We start from the raw sequence: 22,769 nt of genomic DNA on the forward strand, positions 1-22,769 counted from the left end.
TTCAGAACTTATACTATAAAAATAGTTTGAAACATCAATTAGTGGTAAGATCTGGGCCCTTTGAGTTTCAAATGCCAGAATCCTAGGTTACAAAATTTATGCCAAAACAGTAGAAGTAGAAGTATGGAAGATAATGGAAGTCAGCTTTTCCCCCATGGGAAAAGTTAACAATTCCCAGACCCGGATGAGGGGAGAAAGAGTCTAGTAATAAAATGAGAAACAGGTCTGGGTCCCTGACATGATGTCCTGTCTCCCAACGCAGGCCAAAATTCCAGAGTTAGGGGGATGCTGAAAGCCCCCTAAAGGTTGTGGATCTTAGGATAAAAGAATGTAATCTCCACTGCTGAGATGAAATCAGAAATGCAGCAGTACCACATAGCTGCAGCAGGAGAGAAACTGGAGTGTGCTGTTTCTAGACGAAGGAGGTCCATGGTAGTCGCTTCAGATTAGCACAGGAGAGTAAATGGAAGTTCCTTGGGTGTCCCTGAGAGGGGCTCAGAAGTAGCTGAGAGGATTGGCAGACCCATAGAAGCCTTACAAAGGGACAAAGAGAATACCAAGTGATCAATAAGAACTGATGGCCAGAACCAGGTGGGACTAAGGACTTCCCGTTGATGCCAGTGGGGAGGGCGTCAATGACCAGAGACTGATGGGAACACAGATACTCCAGCGTGGACCAATAATAGAAATGACCATGGTACGCCTGGGCCAGATGCCTCTTTCTGTGCTGTCCTGCCACTATGTAAATGCCCCCGGAAATATAGAAGCGACCCGAATCCTGAACTGATTGAATTTTCCAGAAGAGAGATGTCATTAAGTAAACTACAATTTCTGCTGCTGGTATAAGGGGAAGCTCAGGATAAAGATTAAATTTCAATGTTAGAAAAATAATAGGTTAAATCACACTTTTTTTTTTTTTTTTTTTTTTTGCATTCCTGAGTTTTGTAGCCTAAGAGTTGGTCCCTCTGTACTAATTAGAACTCAAGAACAATATGAAATTTGAAAACATTCTAGATTGGGGGGGGGGGGGTGTTACATGATTGTACACACATGTAAAGAAATCATCAAACTGTACACTTAGATGTCTGTATTTTATTTAATGTAAGTTATACCTAAAAATAAAAAGAAGCAAACTGAGATCACACACAGAAATGCAAAGTTCACTGTGGGCAGCAGCAGGCTCACTATGGGGACGGACACCTGGTCATCCCCAGTGTCCAAAGTTCCCCGGAGGGATGGGGCCTGAAGGGCAGCAGCTGTGCCAGTCCTACCTCCTGACACACTCCCACCGAGCACCACTGGTACCCATTGGGCAGCCCTCTCCGAAGGCCCCACTGCTTTCAGGATCCTGGCTTGTCTCAGGTCTCGCCCTGAGGGGTGGTTTACGTAATGGAGAGCACACAGGCTATCCACATCAGCAGGCAGGAGTTTACTCAGCTCTTATCTCGCTGGCCATGAAACCTGGAGCATTTACTTAACATTGCTGAATCTTATTTCCCTCCTCCATAGATTTGAGGTAAAAATACTTACCTCAGGTTAAATAAGATAGTATAGTCAAAATAGTTGTCACGCCGAAACCGGTTTGGTTCAGTGGATAGAGCGTCGGCCTGCAGACTGAAAGGTCCCAGGTTCGATTCCGGTCAAGGGCATGTACCTTGGTTGTGGGCACATCCCCAGTGGGGGTGTGCAAGAGGCAGCTGATCGATGTCTCTCTCTCATCAATGTTTCTAACTCTCTATCTCTCTTCCTCTCTGTAAAAAATCAATAATTTTTTTTTTTTGAGAGAAGTATTCTGACTTTTGCAAAGAAAAAGTATACAACAAAAAAGCCTTTAAAAAAAATAGTTGTCTCTGCTATGTGGACTGAAGAGATTAACCCTGATTGCTCAACACTCACAGTAGTCACATTGGTTGACAAAGTGTGTGTGGGAGAGGGTGTATCAGATAGGCAGCAGGTTGATTCTATCTTGATGATGGTTAAGAAATAGTTGGACTGGTTTCTTGTCTGAATTAACTGGCTATTCCAATGTTAATAAATCTAGGTGTCCCTGTCAATGACAAGAGAAGTTCATCTGTATCTTACATTAATGGGACCTACTTTTTGCTAGGTGCTTGACAATTAGTTGATACTTAAAAATGAAGCAATTATTAGTATTAGCCTGTGAACTACTTCCTTCTCTACTCACCCATGACATTTTCAAGAGCCAGGACTGGCTTCTTAGTGTCCTCTCAAAGGAGGTAAGGTAATTTTTGTTGGGGTCTTGATTAGTTTCTGAGGTCGTCTTCAGCTAGTAATGAATAAGAGCAACACATGTATTCATTGACTCAACAAATATTTATGTACTGTATTCTTAGTATCGAGGAAGCCAAGAAGCCAACACAGGCCTTGGGCCACTGACCACATGGCTTCCTCATCCATATAGGTTTCACCATCATTCATCCTGTCATCAGCAAAAGAAATATGAAAATAAGCAATGGCAGGACCTTCACCAAAGTCTCCACAAACTGCTGCCATGATGAAAATTATGTCCCCACTTCAGCGGGCGTTGTGGAGGCACTGCATGGGGCTTCTCAGGCCCAGGCCAGGTGACCAGGCTCCCACTCCAGCATCCCTCCTTTTTCTCATGGCCCTTGGGACTCAGCCTGATCTCATTTTCTTTCTAAGCTCCTTCTTCTAACCAGCTGCTCTGTATCTTAGGGATCCTTCTACCCAAGACTGAGTATGGTCTCCCTGACATCACATCTTCTTGCTGCCCTGCAAATAAGCTCAAACGCCCTTATTATTTGAGTGTTTTTATAATATTTTAATTTATTTGAGGGAGAGAGAGAGAGAGAGAGAGAGAGAGAGAGAGAGAGAGAGAGAGAGATCGTTGTGAGAGAGAAACGTGGATCGGCTGCCTCCCACATGTGCCCCAACCAGGGATCAATCCCAAAACCCTGGTAAGTGGCCTGACCTGGAATTGAACCCACAACCCTTTGGTGTATAAGACAGACATTCCAACCAACTGAGCTACACCAGCCAGGACTCTTTTATTAATGAGTTTTTAGTAGTAAACTTGGCAAAATTCCCCAAGATTGAAAATGTTTTTATCAAGTTCTTATGGTCATTGTCCCAGGTCTATAGTTTTTGTCTACCTTGCTTATTTGGGAATCATAAGCCTGAAAGTCCAGTTAAGGCATGGAGGCCCTTTGCTTCTCTGAAACCTTGTTGGGTGACGTTTGTCTCACAATCCCTGCCTCAAATGTGAACAGGGCACTTCGCCCTTTCCCCTTAGGGCCTCTCTTACTTTTACCTTTCCAAAGGCTACTTAGAGAAAATACATTTCTCCCCATACTTGGCCCATACATTATGGTTAGATTACTGAAAAATTCCTCTAGTGGGCAGGTCATTCAGTACTGACACACTCAAAGATTCCTTCTAAAAGAGAGATTCTGTCCCACCCCTGCCATAGCTGATTGGACCAATGGGCCCCTGACCCAAGGACCATCAGCAACTCATGAAGTTGTCTCGTATAAAAAGCTCTTTTCAGACAGCAAAAGTGGTGACCATCTCAGTGGTCGGCAAACTCATTAGCCAACAGAGCCAAATATCAACAGTACAACGATTGAAATTTCTTTTGAGAGACAAATTTTTTAAACTTAAACTTCTTCTAATGCCACCTCTTCAGAATAAACTCGCCCAGGCAGTGGTATTTTGTGGAAGGGCCACACTCAAGGAGCCAAGAGCCGCATGTGGCTCACGAGCTGCAGTTTGCCAACCTTGGGACTAGGTGAACAGACCTCTCTTTCTGAATGGGAGAGAAGCAATCAATGCATGACAGAAAGACGCCTGAAAAGAGAAGCAGAAAATGAGGGAGAGGCTGAGTCACAACAAAGGAACAAAAGTTAAGAAACCTTTACTACTGGATGGGTGGAGAACACCAAGAAAACTCCCACTGATTTCAGCTTCTGTGGATGTTCTAAAATGACAAGATAAAATAACAACTCTAACACACTTTTCTCTATCTGTAATTCTGAGTTACTGAAACTACAGCAAAATCCAGCTCATTGTATTAGTCATGTATCATATAAATGTGATAATGGTTTCTTATCATCCTAATTCAGTGGGAAAAATATATATAGGGATGGCTTAAGGAGATGTTTCCATAGTTCAGTGTCAGCTTATTTTATCCAAGGCAAAATAAACTGTCCAAAGTAAGGATAAAAAGCAACTCACAAATGATGGGAGGAAACCTCTATTAATATCTATTACATATCAGGTACTTTACAAATATCACCTCATTTAAACCTCATAATAACTCTCCCTGATAAGGCATCTATTCTTATCACCCTAATTTTACAAATGATAAAAAGAGGCTTTAAAAAATCTGAGTAATTTGTCTACAGCCACACAGCAAATAAATGACTAAATAGGAATTTAATCACAGATTCTTATCACCGAAACCCATGTTCTTTCCACTCTGCCACTCTGTCTTATAAGAAACTATTACAGATAATAGCATATTTCATGTCTAAAGAGACCCCAGCAGCATTATACAGCCATTGCAAGAACAGGCAGCTCTACACATACTGACCTGTAACAATCTCCAAAATTTACTGTGAAGCAAAAAAAAAAAAGATGCACAAACAAGTATATAGTCTGCTAACATTTGTATTTCAAAAATGGAGGCCATTCCCTAACCGGTTTGGCTCAGTGATAGAGCATTGGCCTGCGGACTCAAGGGTCCCAGGTTCAATTCTGGTCAAGGGCATGTACCTTGGTAACGGGCACATCCCCAGTAAGGAGTATGCAGGAGGCAGCTGATCATTGTTTCTCTCTCATCAATGTTTCTAACTCTCTATCCTTCTCCCTTTCTCTCTGTAAAAAAGAAAATAATAAAATGTATTTTAAAAAATGGAGGCCATGAGTGAGAGTGATCCTCACATATATACTGCTATGTGTGTGGAATAAAAAGGACAGTGAGACTGCAAACAGCGAAGAAATGTTTCACCGTCTCCCTTTTTGTGTTTCTGAATTTGGAACAGAGATGTGTTTTATCCATTCAAAAATTAATAAATTTTTAAAACCACAAAGTGATTTCAACAACCTAGGAACTTCTATCCCTTATGGTACCCTCAAGTATGAAAATATCCCCAGTTTTCTATGGCTGAGACTTCAAAAGAAAAGTCTAAAAGCAAGAGAAATCAGAAAGTGGGTTAACTAGATATCCAGAAGCCCACAGCATGCTTCTTGTATTTTCATAAAAATTAACACTTATAGGAAAATGAATAAAATGGCCGCAGAGAGAAATTTGTCATTTTTTTGCCTGAAAAGTGAACAAGATGTGGAAAGATCTGAGGTGAAGGATTACCAGAAAATGGGAATCAACAATAAACAGAGCTTGCTTTATCTCTCATTTGTCTCTTCCTCCTCTCCCTCCTTGCTCATTAAATCTAAACTCCCTGCTGAAGCTCACCAACTGGGAGGAAATGAAAAGAAGAGGAAGAAGACAAAGAAGAAAAAACAACTTTATACCAAAATAATTTCTAGCTATATAAAAGATTTAAATATCAAAGCTGTAAATGAAACAAACTAAATGAAATTATAAGTGATTAAGTATATAATCATGCAACGGGGAAGATCTTTTTAAACATGCACACCAATGGCACAAATCATCAAGCAAATGATCGATAGAATCAACTCAATACCAGTTTTAAACTTTTCTACATAAAAAGCTGTAACTAAAATGATGAGTTAAATGACCAATGGAAAATATTTGCAATGCTATTATGAAAGATTACAGTGTTTACTATCTAAAGAGTTCTCATGGCCTCTTGAAAAACTACCCAAAACTGAAAGGAGAACAAGAAACAGAAGCATAAATAAACTCCATCCCCAATGAAAGCAGGAGACACAGTAACCCCAAACCACAGACTGTGAAGACTGGTGAGTGACTTTGCTGAGAGGACCGATAGAGGAACCAATTTGTCCCTCAGAACCCAAAAAGGCAGGAATATAAAGTCCCAAGGAGCCAGAAGGGTAGGAGGGACTGACAAAATGGTGTCAGTTTAAGAAGTGAAGCCTCCTGGTTTTTCTTCTCACCTAACCACTCCCCCTCTCACTCCTGGACAATACGACTTATCCTTAGGAAAAACCACATCGAAGAGGTTCCAGACTCAGGAATACCAGAAACATGACTTATCATAAGGAGGTTAAGTAAAGATTTGCACAGACAGCCACACTTACACACCCAGTCAAGAACACATGTAGCTATCATATATCCCCTTGGCAGGAGAATGAAGATCCTTATCTGGGGGGAAATGAACAATCCTAGGAACAGTCCAACAGATGGTGACATTTAGGGATCTCCAATTAAAAAAAAAAAAAAAAAAAAAAAAACAACTGGCAGGTCACCTGATAACCCTGGTAAAACTCTTTAGTCTTCTAGCACCCCATCCTGCTTCATGTGCACTGAGCTTCAAACCAGCGTGTTAAGGCTTCAATCTTAAAGATGAACAGCCAAGGACCAAATCACCAAAAGGATATTTAAAGAAACCCTCTCTAGTGGTTGAATGGTGCCCCCAAAAAAGATATGTGCATGTCATAATCCCCAAACCCTATAAATATTGCCTTATATGACAAAATTGTATGATTAAGTTGAAGAACTTAGGGGGAGCTTATCTGGTGGCTTCTAAATGCAATCACGGGTATCCTTATAAAAGACAGACACACAAAAGAGAAGACACACAGAAGAGGAGAAGGCGATGGGACCAGGAATGCAGAGGTCAGAGTGGCGTGGCCACAATGAAGGGATGCCAGCAGCCAGCAGAAACTGGAGGAGGCAAAGAACAGTTTCTTCCCCTAGAGTCTCCAAAAGGAGTATTGATTTTGAACGTCTGGCCTCCAGAACTCTGAGAAAATAAATTTCTGTCGTTTTAAGGCACCCAGTTTGTGGTAATTTGTTATGGTAGCAACCTAACAGAAAATTGATCTACCCTCTAAGATAAAAGTTGGACACCTAAGCAAGCAAGCTGCCCTAGTGTCTTAAAATAGAAGGGGTTGTAGGTCATTTTACATTCCTTTTGTTTATATGCATTTCTGATTTTCCTGAAATGAGTTTTAATGTTATTGCAATTTAAAATTATTAAAAACTGCATTTGAGAAAAAATTAAATCTATCATCATACAGGAATTAACTTCAACCAGTGGGAAAACAGGGGACGTGGTTACTAGCCCCAACTTTGTCGCTCAAATTTTTTGAGCACTTACTAGGTCCATAGTAAGTGCTCAAAAAATTTGTATTCATTGAGCATCTATTTTGGTGTCATACTTGAAGCCGTGAATGCTATTACTATTATTATTGTCAGCGTTACCTGTCCATCTTTAGATGTCAGCAATCCTCGCTGGGCCCTAGGAAAGGAGGTTAGCATGAAGATGGCCATGGCGGCTGTGGCTGGATTGAATAAAGGTGAATGGGGTGATTCTGCTAAAGGTTATTGGCCATTTGGGGGGAGGTGCTGCAGAGTGTGGAGGGTGTTACCTTTGAATAGAAGGTTCAGAAAAAGCATAACAGCTGTACTAGAGAGAGGCCTCTTCATGACATGGGAGGAACTTCCCCCCAAGTCAGATTGTTGGAGTGTTGGGTGGAGGGGATGAGGAGAGGGTACTGAGCGTCAAGTTGCTAACTCCTCCTCCACATAACGAGAAGTATTTTCCTAACAATCAGAAGCCTGGGTGTGTAAGCAGGTACGGACAGAGAGCAGGTGAGGCACTGGGGGTGTGAGTAGTAACTAACTTGGAGATACCACCTGTAGAGGGCCGCCTGGGAAGACACATGGACATTCTCCTTAATTATGGTCTGCTGAACTCGAGGCATAGGCAGAGCCATGCCTTGGGAACATGTTTCCCCAAGATGGTGACATGTTGTCAGCTTGGCCTTCATATCAGCCCAGGTGTCGGCAGGGGTGGGACTAGATATGTACATCCAGACATGCTAGGGCCTACTTAAGAATGCAAATAGGTTTATGATAACTTCCTGGTGTTGGGGGTATAAAATAAATGCACTGGGAGGGGTTGTCGTCGTTTTGCTGCCTCTCCATCAGAGAGAATGGCACCCACCTAGCTCCCAGCCTTATGAATCCATTTCTGCCTCTTGGTCTCTTTCTTTTTTTTAATTTCTTAATCCCCAGCTCCTCCACTCAGGAACCTGACTGTTTCCTTTTCTGTGATGGAGATGGACACAGAAAAGAGTGAAAAACACCCCCACAACCACCAGGTAAGGTGTGACCAGCCTTGTTGGAAGTATTTTTCTCTGTATTTTTAAAGTTCCCTGAAGTAAATGAGACAATAAAATTGGCTGCACTGCAGCAAGCCATTCCTCAGAATTCATCAGTGCTGTTTCATGGCTGATTTTGCTCCCTCTTTCCCCTCTTTCTTCCTTGCTGGTTTCATAAACCCTGCACAGTTCCCAGCCTCAGCCAAGATAATCCCACTACCCATGTTCTTGACCCTGGACTCCTCATTCCTTCCCTTCCCAGACTTAGTTTTCTGTTCCCCTCAATGGCTGAGCTAATGATGATCCAAGAGGATGTCACCACCTAAAGTCCCAAACCATGGATAAGATCTGACCTGGCCTGTCCCTGGATTTATCATAAAAATAATCTTCAGCCCTAGCCGGTTTGGCTCAGTGGATAGAGCGTTGACCTGCTGGCCAATGGGTCCCGGGTTTGATTCCAGTCTAGGGCATGTACATTGGTTGCAGGCTCCTCCCCCACCCAGGCCCTGGGTGCAGGAGGCAACCAATCAATGTGTTTCTCTCACATCAATGTTTCTCTCTGTCTTTCCCTCTCTCTTCCATTCTCTCTAAAAATCAATGGGAAAATATCCTTGGGTGAGAATTAAAAAGAAGAAAAAAAAAAAAACATCTTTCAGTGAGATGAACTCTGTTGTAATCCAGTGGAACCAAGTTCAAAGTGTAATCTTAGACCTAGGCAAAGTTGGTGATCTGGGGATAGGAGCCCTGTGATAATTGTGGATACAATTGACATCATCTATAGGTCTAGTTATTCTATTAATTAAATATAGTTATTATAATTGGATTGAAACAAAGATAGCCAAATGCCAACAATGAAACTTAATTCTGAGGGTTCTCTATCTCATCTTCTTTTATACCCCTCACGAGAGATGCTCTTCTTTCACACCCACCACAAAGTGCTGACCAGTCCAGGTTCTGCTTTCCCCAGAACCTACACACTCCTCCTCAAGAGGCTGCATGGTGTGTTGGCAAGCATGTGGCCTATGGACTCAGAGAGCCCAGGGCTCAAATCCCAGCCTCGTCACGTATCCTCAATTTGCCTTGCTTTCCTCACACAAAAAGTTGTGCTAAGGCTTAGAAGTTAAGCATATGAACTGGTGACTTCAGGCCCTGGCTCCAACTGGGCTTCTGCAAATTATAGTCATTGATCCTGGAGTCAGGAACCAAGTGTAGGTATTAGGCACCAAGCTCCCCCGGTTTCGTCGCATTACGGAGTCACTGCCTCATCTCACCAAAGAAGCACCTTCTGACTTTCAAGTAAGCACAGGCCCAGCTAATTATGCGTGTGTGTCCCAGGTACAGGCCTGGGAAGCCAGTCCAGGCAGGTCTCTAAGGAACCATGCGGAAGAGAGCACCGAGCCTGTTTGTTCACTCACCTGGAAGAGGTTAGCAGCTTCCAGGACCCGCTGGACGTTCTGCTTGGTGATCAGCGCCTTGCTGGTGTAGGTGTAGTCCAGGAGAGTGTGCATGGTCTCGGCATCGACTCCTTTGATAATGATCCTCTTCTCGTACTTTTCCTTTAAGTCATTGCAGAACATGGCCCTGAAGGAGGGACGTGAGAATGTGAGCCCCACTGTGACCCTTGGTTCCAGGACTATAAAGACCCCCTTCAGACCTGTCTGCCCCGTGGAACAGATGAACGAAGTCATGGGATCTAATAGGATTGTTGTCGTTATCAAAAGAGGAAGCGAGACCAAAACTCTCTCTCTGCCATGTGAGCACACAATGGGTATCCATAAGCCAGGATGGGAGTCTTCACAGAGACAGACCATGCTGGCTGGCACCATGATCTTGGGCTCCTAGCCTCTAAAATTATGAGAACAGGTGCCACATCACTGAAATGGGAGGTCCCAAAGTGGAGCCCTAGTGATGGAAGGTGCATCCCAAAACTGGAAATCACTCATCAGTTTAAGTTACTTGACTAGCCTACTTTTGAACCTTTTATTTTAGTTAATGAGATGTTCTCTCCCTAGTTCCCTCTGTCCTTCTTCCTCCATCTTTATCAATAATAATCCCCAGCTCTTCTTTCCTCCCTCCTCTTCTCTCTTTCCTTCCCTCTTTCTTTCTCTCACCCCCCCCCTCCTTTATTATTATTTTGTTGTTGTTGTTAATCCTCACCCAATGATTTTTCCACTGATTTTTTAGAGAGAATGGAAGAGAGAGGGAAAGTCAGAAAGAAACATTAATGTGAGAGAAACACATCGGTTGGTTACCTCCTGTATGAGCCCCGACCAGGGCCCAGGCTGGGGAGGAGTCTACAACTGAGGTACATGCCCTTGATGGGAATCGAACCAAGGACCCTTTAGTCCGCAGGCAGATGCTCTATCCACTGAGCCAAAGCAGCTAGGGCTTTCCTTCCCTCTTTCTCCTCACAGAATATGATCATATGAAAAAAAGAGCAGATGTGAATTCTGAAATGTTAACAAGCCCCAGTCTGGAACCAGAGGTGCAGTGATGTCATTTGAACTGATGGCCACTCTCTTCAGTCATAAATCCTCTTGGCCAGAGGGGCACAGAGCTGTCTACAGGAGCACACACCTTTTAAAGTGATGTCACATAGGACTTACCTTGCTGCCTCCTGATTCCATAAAGAACCCTGCCATCAAAGCAACCACACAATTCCTTCCCAGCTCAGCCTGTCTTCCCGGGAGGCACTGGACAAGTTCACTCTCCCAGCCTCCTCTGTTTGAGTTTGTAGAGCAGCACACCCCATTAGAAACATGATGAGAGCCATATGTGCCATTTTAAATTTTCCAGTAACTTTATTTTTTTTAAGTAAAAAGAAGTAACATTAATTTTAATACCCTTTATTTAATATACCTCAAATATTATCATTTCATCATCCAATAAATATTTTTAAATTATTAGTGAGATAATTTACATTCTTTTTTTTTTTCATACTAAGTCTTCAAAATCCTTCCTGTGTATTTTATACTTAAAGCACACCCCAATTCAGATGAGCCATGATACAAATGCTTGGTGGCCAGATGTGACTAGTGGCTACAGTATTAGATGGTGCAGCTAGAGAGCATCAGTCATGAACTCTGGGGCTGAGACACCCAGATCCGCAATCATGTCAGAGGGCAAAGTGAGTGTCACCCGCATGAGAGCCACGTACATGAATATGTGAGAAACAGGACATTTAATGGGAAAGGGTGGGCAGTGAGGATGAGGTCAAATGAAGGGCCTTATTACAGAGTCCCACCAAGGTGCAATTTCAAAATGCTATTTCACCTCGAGTGTGGTTTTGAGATTAGTCAAAGTTGAATTTTATTGAATCTGTATAATCTCAAAAAATCCAATGAAAACTGGAAAAGTCTAATAGGTAGATGTTTTAATATTAAATGAGCTAGACGTGAAAATTATATGATTCAGTGCCTTGCACTCTGAAGGGCTCTTAAAGGAAGCCTTTCCCCTGTGACACAATTACTGGGGTCATCTGGACTCCTGATCGGGCTGTCACCCAGACCTAGCTTCTGAATTCTCTCTTGGACTCGGTCACTAAATAATATTTTGCCCCAGCTCAGCCCATACCTAACTGGGTCCCCCAGGAGCCAACCTTTGTGAGCTAGTGATGTCTTAGGGGCATGAGGGGAGTAGGATTGAAAAGAAAAGGAGAACAAGCAAGACAAACATTGTATAGAAAGTCATCTTTTTTTAATACGTTTTTATTGATTTTAGAGAGAGTGGGAGAGGGATGGAGAGACAGAAACATCAATGAGAGAGATGTGTCGATCATCTGCTTCCTAAAAGCCCTCCTCCCCCGGAATTATAGATTGAGCCAGAAACCTGGGCATGTGCCCTGTCTGGGAATCGAACTGGGGACCTCTTGGTTCATGGGTCAACACTCAACCACTGAGCCACACCAGCTAGGCTAGAAAGTCATTTTATTCTGCAGGGAACCGCTGAAGAATACTCTCCAGAGCTGTTAAGCTGGATGGACTGTGCTATGCCAGCACCTGCTGGCATTCTCAGCTGAGGAGGTAAACTCTCAGCACTTTTGGTTTTCAGTGGGTGAGTGTTCATGTGCACAAGCAACGGGGCTCTGGGAGCCTCGGGAGGGTGGAGAGAAGACTGCAGGAGTGGCTGTTAGCAGGTGGAGAAGGGGCTGTGGTCTGGTCTAGGCTCTAATGCTAGCTCACTGTGTGACTTTGTACAAGTGAGCAAACCTCAGTTTCCTCCTTTGTGACACAGTTTAATAATAGCCCCTATACCAGAGAGTTGTTAGAAAGAATAAGTCAGATAATGTACACAAAGTACCCGACACTCACTAAGGGAAAGCATTTTGGACCAGAGGAGAGGATTCTGGGCGGGCTGGCGAGGGATTCGTGGGGTCGATGGGTCCATCACATTCTGGCTTGCAACCCTCGATGCCCAAGTCCAGGCCAGTAAGTGGGTGTCAGTCACTGCACTGCTGCCCACCACCCATCCAGAGTAGAGTTCGGGACAGGCTGCACACAAACTGGTCTAGAAACATTAGCGTGGCGCCGGGCACCAAGAACCTCAATAGATGTTCCTGGAAGAGAGAGGAAGGAAGTGCCCTAAAGATAGTCCCTCTCTTGCCTGCTTTAGCTCCCAAACAGCATTTCTCTGCTCTCCTCTGAGACTTTTTCACTGATTTTCTGCCACTTAAATACACTCTCCTGGGCCACAAGCATCAGGCCGAACATAGATAAGGAGAAACTATGTATTTCTCATGGACCAAACTCTGTGGTCTCTGCCACTCTCCCAGGAGATCCATGGAAACACATGGGCAAAGCTGGGACCCCATGAATGTGCATAAGCTGGGCAAGATGGGCCACCCCAAAGTTTCCCTTTAATAACAATAATCTTTTACATTTACGTTTATAGCCCTTTGTAGGGCAAACAACATTATTTTCTTTGAATATTACACCCACTTTATAGGTGACAGACTGCGGTAGAAGTTAAGTAATTTGCCCAAGACATCACAGGTTGTCAGCAACAAAATGGGGGCCAAAACCTAGGACTCTGGGCTCTTCGTCTGGAGCTCAACAGGGCATGAAACCAAGAAAATCAGCAGGAGTTCAAGGTCATCTTTAGGGGTCAACTGAGTTTCAGCACTGAGTGAACCAGACCAAGCTTTGCTCTCTGAGAACACAGCTGAGTTAGTTGCTGACCATTTCCCCTTAGCTTATACAGGATATAAATAAAAAATTTGTGTGTGCAATAAAAAATACTTTCTAGCCAGACACTGACCAATTCTCATGAGACTCTCGTAAAACAGAGGTAGCTATTAAAATCCTCATTTTACAGTAGAAACAGTCGTGGCGTAGGAAGCCAGTTGCCCAATATTTGAGTCAGCTCGGACCCCAAAATAGAGCTTGGGTGAGTGAGCTTATCTCCCACAACAGCCATGAAGGCATTCCAGGGCCCCAAACACTGCCTGGGCCACGCTTCCCTCTGAGCTCTGCAGGCCTCACTTCTTATCTCACCCAGCTCTCACCTCCTCAGAGTAGCCCTCATTGACACTGCCCCCATCCAAACAGTCACTCCCTACCATCTTTATCTCCTTTGTTTTTCTTCATAACCTTGTGCTAACTTGAAGTTATATTTCATATCTGTTAGTTTAAGTATTGTCTCCCACTAGAATGTAAGCTGAGTGAAGACATGGGTATGGCCATGCTCACTCTGTATCTCTAGGGTTAGAACAGTGCCTGTAACCTAGTAGAAATGCAGTAAATATTCAGGGGGGGGAATGAATAACTGAATAAATAAACTAAGGAGTGAATGAATAACCCTAGCTGGTTTGACCAGTGGATAGAGCATCAGCCTGCAGACTGAAGGGTCCCGGGTTCGATTCCAGTCAAGGGCATGTGCTGGGGTTGCAAGCTCGATCGCCAGTATGGGGCGTGCAGGAGGCACCGATCAATTATTTTCTCTCATCACTGATATTTCCATCTCTCCCTCTTCCTCTCTGAAATCAATAAAAAATATATATATATTTTTAAAAGTGAATGATTAAATGAATTAACTTGTCTTTCCTAGCCCCTGGTGTTTGATTGTGCCAGGAATCTGCACCTCCAAAAGTGAGCAAACACCCCTTGAAGGATGAGGCTGAGGGGGCCTGCCTCCTGTGTTCTCCATCCCCACAGAGGACTTGCATCATACCCTCAGGTCCAAGGCCTGGATCTTGAAGAAGACACGCCCACACTGGAACATTTCATTTAAAACGTTGGTGAGCTCTCCATGCTCCTGCAGTTCCTAAATGTCACCAGTCCAGAATTTTTCACCCCGCCCAAATGCCCTATGGCTCACCCTCCCCCAGCCTCCACACCTGTCTCTGAACTCTCTGCCTCCTGTACGTCTAACTCCACCACAGTCCTAAAAACCAATACCCACCTCCATTCCCTCCCCCACTATCTCATTACTAGACTGGCTCCACCCACGTTGCCCCTGCTTTGTTCTTTCTCCAAGCCCTTTACCATCCTGGGGAACTAACTCCTCTGCATCAGGGACATATTCTGGATTGGAGTGGCTGTAACATTGTTTGCAAACTGAGTCAAATTCTACTTAAGAATATGTGTCCTGCCAAAACCGGTTTGGCTCAGTGGATAGAGCGTCGGCCTGTGGACTGAAGGATCCCAGGTTCGATTCTGGTCAAGGACATGTACCTTGGTTGCGGGCACATCCCCAGTAGGAGGTGTGCAGTAGGCAGCTGAATCGATGTTTCTAACTCTCTATCCCTCTCTCTTCCTCTCTGTAAAAAAATCAATAAAAATATATTTTTAAAAAATAATAATTAAATAAATAAAAAATAAAACCCTGTTAAATGCTAAAATTATTTTTTTAAGGAATATGTGTCCTTATGTATACAAATGGTTAAAATTTTTTAATTAAAAAAATTGAATTAATGTGCTGCTTAATGAACACTATCATTAAGAAAGGATTATTGGCCGAAACCGGTTTGGCTCAGTGGATAGAGCGTCGGCCTGTGAACTGAAAGGTCCCAGGTTCGATTCCAGTCAAGGGCACGTACCTTGGTTGCAGGCACATCCCCAGTAGGGGGTGTGCAAGAGGCAGCTGGTCAATGATTCTCTTTCATCCATGTTTCTAACTCTCTCACCCTCTCTCTTCCTCTCTGTAAAAAAATCAATAATATATATATATGTATATAAAAGAAAGGATTATTGGATATAAACCTAATGTGGAAAAACGATCGAAAGGGTTTTCACTGCCAAGAAAGAAAGCAAGGAGTCAGCAGATGCAAAGGTGACCTACAGTGGACTGACATCATTGTCTATGATCCCAGCACCTCTAATCTGAAAGCTAGGACTATGAATTGTATTAAGCTCACCAAAATCCCACTCATAATTTGTTTGCAAACCAAAATTTAAGAACCATTGCCCTACAGAGAGATCACCTCACTTCCCAACACAAGGGCCCCTTGGCTCACCCTGAGAATGCGGGTATTAGACAAAGGTCCAGGTGCAAGGGAACAGCAGACAGGAAGCAGACAGGCCCTTGAAAGCCCTGCCTCCCTGTGGATTGTCCCTTTTGTCTTCTGAGATTCACTTCTAAAATTTCACCAGGCCTGGGGCTGCATCACAAATTGTAGGGAGGAGGGAGTAAGGAGATTCAGATGGAAGCAGACCTTGTCCTGGCCTCTTAAGTCTTTCTCTAGTTTGGCTGCATAGATAGAACCCCTGCAGCTTAAAGTCAAGTAACATTGTTCATGAGAGCTCATTCTGAAACAGGATGACATGGCAAAGCCTTACTAGTAATAATGTGCAATTATCTGTTCTTACTGCCTGTGCACATGCAAATTCCACACCCTTGGAGGATGCTTTCAGAAAAGCACTTAGGGGTTCATGGCCATCTCTCTTTCCTACACCAGAGACATGACTAACAGCACTCTGCCATCTCTCTCCAAGACCTGAAGGCAGCTCCTTGAATCAATCCCTGCTGCCGGCTGAGTCTTTGTTCCAAACTGAGAGAGGAGCTGGAACTCCAAAGCTGCCGTCACCTGACTCTGGACACCATCAGACCTCAAAAGAACTGCCTTCTGCCAAAACCGGTTTGGCTCAGTGGATAGAGCATCAGCCTGCGGACTGAAAGGTCCCAGGTTCGATTCTGGTCAAGGGCATATACCTTGGTTGTGGGCACATCCCCAGTAGGGGGTGTGCAGGAGGCAGCTGGTCTAGGAGATGTTTCTAGCTTTCTATCCCTCTTCTTTCCTCTCTGTGAAAAATCAATAAAAAAAATTTTTTTTTTTAAAGTGCCTTCTGCCAAGCTCCTTGCCCAACTTCACCATCCTTTAAGGACACTGCTCATGCACCTTGTGGGGACCAGAACTCCAGCCATGTTCCTATAGAACCAGAGTCCCTCTCACCCACTGGCCTATTGCAGAAACCTCAGCATGTCATGTAACTCAGCCCATCCAAGTTTATGAGAGAAAGCAGGGCTTGTTCTGTCCTGCAAACCCAGGATAGAACATCAATCACAACAAAGCTTGTGGTTAGGATTCCACAATGATTCAGCCACAGAAATAATGGGCACCTCTTATTTTGCCTGCCCAACATTTTCCCCCATTGTTTAGTAGGAGCACTCAGATTTTCCTTTGGGAACTGTCCCTCTTCCAATATCAGTCTGGGGAGTCTAGATGGAGCTGGCCCCATTTCTTAGCCAGGGATGAGCATGGTCCAAGTCACATATTATGCCTCCCAAGCCAAAGTGATTGAGTCAGCTGAAACTGGTTTGGCTCAGTGGATAGGGTGTTGGTCTGTGGACTTCATGAAAGGTCCCAGGTTCTATTCCGGTCAAGGGCATGTACATTGGTTGCAGGCACATCCCTAGTAGGGGACGTGCAAGAGGCGGCTGGTTGATGTTTCTCTCTCATCGACGTTTCTGGCTTTCTATTCCTCTCCCTTTCTCTCTGTGGAAAATCAATAAAAATATTTTAAAAAAGAAAAGTGATTGAGTCATGTTTTGGCACAGGAAAAAGTTGGTCCAAGTGAGGCCCATTTTAGAACTTTCTCTGGAATTAATTGGGAAAGAGAAGGTCTCTTCCCACTGGAATCGCTGAGCTGGGAGGAATAAAAGTCTAGAGCTGCTGAATCTCTTCCTGCCTCCATGTGTGGGAACCCTCCCTGGGAGAGAAATCAACACAGAGGGAAGTAGAGCCAAGATCTGGAGAGAGAAACTGAGTCCTGGTGACATTATTTGAGTACAAGGATCCAATTAGGCCTGAAACCAATACTCCTGGACATTTAAATTAGGTGAGCAAATAATTGTTTTTATTCTTAAATCAGTTTGATCTGAGTATATCTGCCATTTGGAATGCAGAATCCTGACTGGCACACCTGACAGGAGAAACCCTGAACAACAAATGGGCCTAAATGCCAAAGAAGATTGTCTAAAAAGTGCCAGGAAAAGAAATGTTAAAATACTCTCAATGTTGGCATAGAAGGCCCTTCACAGTCTTGTCTGTCCCCTTCCCCTCCCATCGTATGCCTCTGTCTGCATCAACACCATTTGGCTCCAGATAGGTTTTTCTATGTACGTTCTCTTGAGTCTATTTTTTTTAATATGTCTCCTCTTCTATTAGATTATAAAGCATCTGAAGAGCAGGGTTGTATTTTATTTCTCTCTTAATTCTTATTTACTGGGCCACAGTACACACTTAATGTTTGTTGGATGGATGGATGGATGGATGGATGGATGGATGGATGGATAGGTGCACCCATCTGCACACACAGTGCAATCCTGTACTTCAAGTAGGCCAAGAGGATTTGTTTATTTTACCCCACACTCTCCAATCACACATTTCTCCTCTAACTACCATGAGAATAAGTAATGAGGAGCTCCAAGACAGAGTGACCAGGAGCGAAGGATATGTGTGGAGAACTGTATTACCTAGTAATTCTCAAAACTGGAACCCCAGGCCCAGGATGTTTATCCCAAGCTCTCCTACCTGAGATTTTACATTATAAAACACTAGAGGCCTGATGTACGAAATTCGTGCAAGGGTAGGCCTTCCTGGAATAATGTGAACCATTTGGTTCGTGTGTGTGTGTGTGTGTGTGTGTGTGTGTGTGTGTGTGTGGCAGTTTTTAAGTTACTAGTTTTTCAAATCAGTACTTTTTAATGTAAACATGACCAAAAACCTGTAACAGAATTTTGAGACCATTAAAATAACAGAGTTTAATGAGGGTGGGGGAGGGGGAGAGAATAAGGTCTTCCTCCCCCCCCACCCCCGCCGCACCAGCTTCCCTCTGGCACCCAGGACCCAGGGAGGGACCCAGGCTTCCCTAGTAGCAGGAGATCCCACCTAATTAGCATATTATGCTTTTATTATTATAGATGGGGTGGTTCTTCACCTTTAATTTGCTTTTGTTCATCTTCCACCTCCTTGCTGGAGGTGAAGCCTGGCTTCCCCTAACAAAACGCCACTTCCCTCGCAGCCTCTTCAGCGATGTCTGGTCTGATTCTCACTTCCCACTAAGCAGGGAGCTGGATCAGCATTGTGCTCACTGTCCACTGCCACATCCTGGCCAGGCTGTTGCCCCGGAGGCTCCTTACCACCCGTCTTTTTCAGCCCAGCCATGCCCCCATGCTGGATTCCTTACGACCTCCCGGTCATTCATTATCCAGAAGCCAAAGACCAACCTCTGCTTAAAGATTTTTATGAGCATTCCCTGATTCTGACCACTCAGGGATGCGTGAACCTGTGCTGGTTCCAGTCTTCTACCCCAAGTATTCAAATGTTGACGTTTCCTCAGGCATAGATGTTATCCCTATTGTGATACATGTGTTCCAGACTTATCCCTCTGCCAGCTACCACAGAGCAGTCTGTACTGCCAAGCCTGTTTTTCATCCAGAGAAAAAGGGGAGGAAGATAGGAGATCCTCCAGCCAGGGAGGAGTTTTATTTTATTTATTTTTTATTTTTTAAATATATTTTATTCATTTTCCACAGAGAGGAAAGGAGGATAGAGAGCCAGAAACGTCAATGAGAAACATCGACCAGCTGTCCCCACCCCCTACCCCCCACCCCCACACACCCCTAGCAGGGACGTGCCCGCAACCAATGTACATGCCCTTGACCGGAATCAAACCTGGGACCCTTCAGTCCACAGACCAATGCTCTATCCATTGAGCCAAACTGGTTACGGCTAGGGAGGAATTTTAAAGCCAGAGGTGAAGAAGCAGCCACCAAGATTGGCCTACATTCAGAGGTGCCCAGGCCGGGGCCTGCTACACTCACTAAGCCTTGCACCATAAGGTTTCTATTTCTAATTGGTTCTACCAGACAGAACTTTTAATAATTTTAACCAAGATCTCAGATCATTTTCCTGCTTATAAACTCTCCCAAGGCTTCCTACTGCCTATAAGATGTATTTCAAACACTTCATCTTGACCCAATAAAATCTTTCAAGGTCTGACCCTGCCCATTCCTCAGCTTTATTGGTCCAGATGTATCCTTTACTCCAGCCCTGCTCTTCTGCTCTGGTTCCCATGCTCACGTTGCATGATACCTTCCCAGAGGTGTATTCTTTTGCCTAGAATGCTGCCTGCCTTCTCTACTTTATTTGGTCTCTTCTGGCCAATGCCTATTCATCCCCTAAAACTCCACTCAGCTATTACCTCTGATTGCTTTCTCTCCTGTCTGATTTAATAAGCAAAGCTCCATCATAGCACTTATCACCTTTGACTGAAACACTGATTTATACCTGTCCTTCTCCACTAAGTGACTGTGATTTCAAGGTCAAGCAGAAACCATAACTCATTCATCTTTGTAGACTCATTACCTGGCATAGATTCATGTCAATTAAATGAATACATCAATGGATAGATAAATGGAATTTCACTAACCCCACTCAGCACTATAGTACTGAAAGCTTAATATTTTGTGCCACTCCCTCCACCCAGACATTTGCACTTTAAGAGAGGTGAGAAGTTATATACACTGAGTGGACAGATTGTTATGATCAACGCATAATAATCTGGCCAATCAGCAGTGTGTGTGTGTGTGTGTGTGTGTGTGTGTGTGTGTGTGTGTGTATATATATATATATATATATATATATATATATATATATATATATGAGGCCTGGTACATGAATTTGTGCATGGGTGAGGTCCGACCAACCTGGCTGGGGCATGGGGTGGACATGGGCAGCTGGCCGGCCTGCCTGCTGGTTGAACTCCTGGTCAAGGGAACAATTGCATATTAGCCTTTTATTATATAGGATATACACTGAGTGGCCAGATTATTATGCATTCAGAGATCATAGTAATCTGGCCACTCAGTGTAAATGATCCATTATTCCTCAATTAAAGGCCAGATCACTGGTGGTATACTGAAGAAGTCTGGAAAGACTGTAGGTTTTCATAGCAATGACTAAAAATCCTCTTCCCCTCCATCTCCAGTTAATTTGTTAATGAGATAGACATCTTCTGCCAACCCAGTCTGCTATCCTAAGCTTTGAGGATACTGCCAGTCACCTAGAACTTTGCTAAATTTCCTAAACTCCATTCTCTTTGTCTTGTGTGTGTGTGTGTGTGTGCGTTGTATTCATTAACCATGCCTTCCAGAAATTATTCACTGGACATCTGTCCCTCCCTTAATTCCCTAACACCAAAATGCCCTTGATATCCAGCTCTTTATAAGCCTGAACTTACTCTACATAGAACACATCATGATCTCTTTAAAACACACACACACACACACACACACACACACACACACACACAAACATTTTTATTGTTTTCAGAGAGGAAGGGAGAAAGAGATAGAAACATCAATGATGAAAGAGAATTATCAATTGGCTGCCTCCTGCACGCCCCCGACTGGGGATCAAGCCCATAACCCAAGCATGTGCCCTTGACCAGAATCAAACCCGGGACCCTTCAGTTCGCAAGCCAACGCTCTATCCACTGAGCCAAACCAGCTGGCGCCATCATGATCTCTAGAATGGCAGTCAGCTCTTACTTGTCCCTGGACCTAAATCATTATATGTAAACCTGCTGGCAGTTAATCTTATAGCCCACCAGAAAGAGCTATGATGCAATTTTTGGGTTGATTGTGGGTTTGTTTGTTTTTTTAATATATTTTTATTGTTGATAGTATTACAGATATCTCCCATTTCCCCCTTTACCCTAACTCCTTCCAGTCCATGCTCACCCACCTCCCCAGATCTTCACTAGGGTTGATTGTGTTTTAAAGTCATAAAGTATCAACACTTCTTTAATTATTGTGGCTTTTTTCAGGTTTCCATGAAAATGTTTTTTTTTTGTTTGTTTGTTTGTTTTTTTAAAAAATATATTTTATTGATTTTGTACAGAGAGGAAGGGAGAGAGATAGAGAGTTAGAAACATCAATGAGAGAGAGTCATCGATCAGCTGCCTCTTGCACACCCCCCACTGGGGATCTGCCCGCAACCAAGGTACATGCCCTTGACCGGAATCGAACCCGGGTCCCTTGAGTCCCCAAGCCGACGCTCTATCCACTGAGCCAAACCGGTCCTGGCAGGTTTCCATGAAAATGTTTAATATAATAAAAGAATACTTACCTTTAGCTGGTATAGAACATATAGGTTGCCTAAATAATATTCCTTCAAAGTAAGGGAGACTTATCTGTATACAGAAATAGCTTCTCCAAAAGAATGTAAAATGGTTTATAGTAAAGCAGCAGAGATATGATAATACAAAACAATAAGATAAGAAATAAGGCCCAGCCCTAACTGGTTTGGCTCAGTAGATAAAGCGTTGGCCTGCGGACTAAAGGGTCCCAAGTTCGATTCCAGTTAAGGGCATGTACCTTAGTTGTGGGCACATCCCCAGTAGGTTTGCAGGAAGCAGCTGATGGATGTTTCTCTCTCGTCAATGTTTTTTAACTCTCTCTCTCCCTTAATCTCTGTAAAAAAAAAAAATCAATAAAATATATTTTAGAAAAAAAAGAAATAAGGCCCAGCCATGGTGGCTTAGTGGTTGAGCATTGACCTATGAACTAGGAGGTCACAGTTCAGTTCCCAGTCAGGGCATATGCCCAGGTTACAGGCCTGATCCCCAGTCATGCAGGAGGCAGCAGATCAATGATTTTCTCTCATCATTGATGTTTCTATCTCTCTCTCCTTCTCCCTTCCTCTCTGAAATCAATAAGGATATTTTTTAAAAGATAAGAAATAAGTAATTAAAGTTGGAGGAGAATATAATACTGAAACCTAGACCAAAAAAAAAAAAAGCCCATGCGATGAGCTTCCTGATAGCCAAAGCAAAATAAAAGTATAATAAGTTGACTAATAAAAGAAAATAAGCCAGGGTTTGCTATCCCTCTGTAAAGAACATTTGTTTTCCTTTTGTCCAGTGCCTTCCCCTTCTGGGTAATATTCTGGTTCAAAGGGTGTACACACACACCCTCAAGTCTTTGGCCAAAGATGGACTCTTGAATCAAGCTGGACTGATCATTGTGCCCCATCTCCCTGGCACAGTGATTGGTCTAAGATTGGGTAATTGAAT

At 43.5% G+C, this 22,769-nt stretch overlaps 1 protein-coding gene across 2 annotated transcripts in view; it reads right to left on the minus strand.

The window, feature by feature from the left end:
• The window catches only part of KLHL6 (kelch like family member 6), a 53,206-nt gene that overhangs the window by 24,028 nt on the left and 6,409 nt on the right, over positions 1–22,769 (minus strand). Inside the window, exons 2-3 of one of the 2 annotated variants that reach the window (XM_084874200.1) lie at positions 9,669–9,834; positions 2,186–2,287 (exon numbers count right to left, since the gene is read on the minus strand). In XM_084874200.1, coding sequence (XP_084730326.1) covers positions 2,186–2,287; positions 9,669–9,834 — 268 coding nt within the window. The remainder of the gene's footprint in view (positions 1–2,185; positions 2,288–9,668; positions 9,835–22,769) is intronic. The other variant, XM_084874201.1, reaches the window with a different exon arrangement.

The sequence above is a fragment of the Pipistrellus hanaki genome (genome assembly GCF_964339955.1).
Source record: "Pipistrellus hanaki genome assembly, chromosome: 2".
Classification (NCBI taxonomy): Eukaryota; Metazoa; Chordata; class Mammalia; order Chiroptera; family Vespertilionidae; genus Pipistrellus; species Pipistrellus hanaki.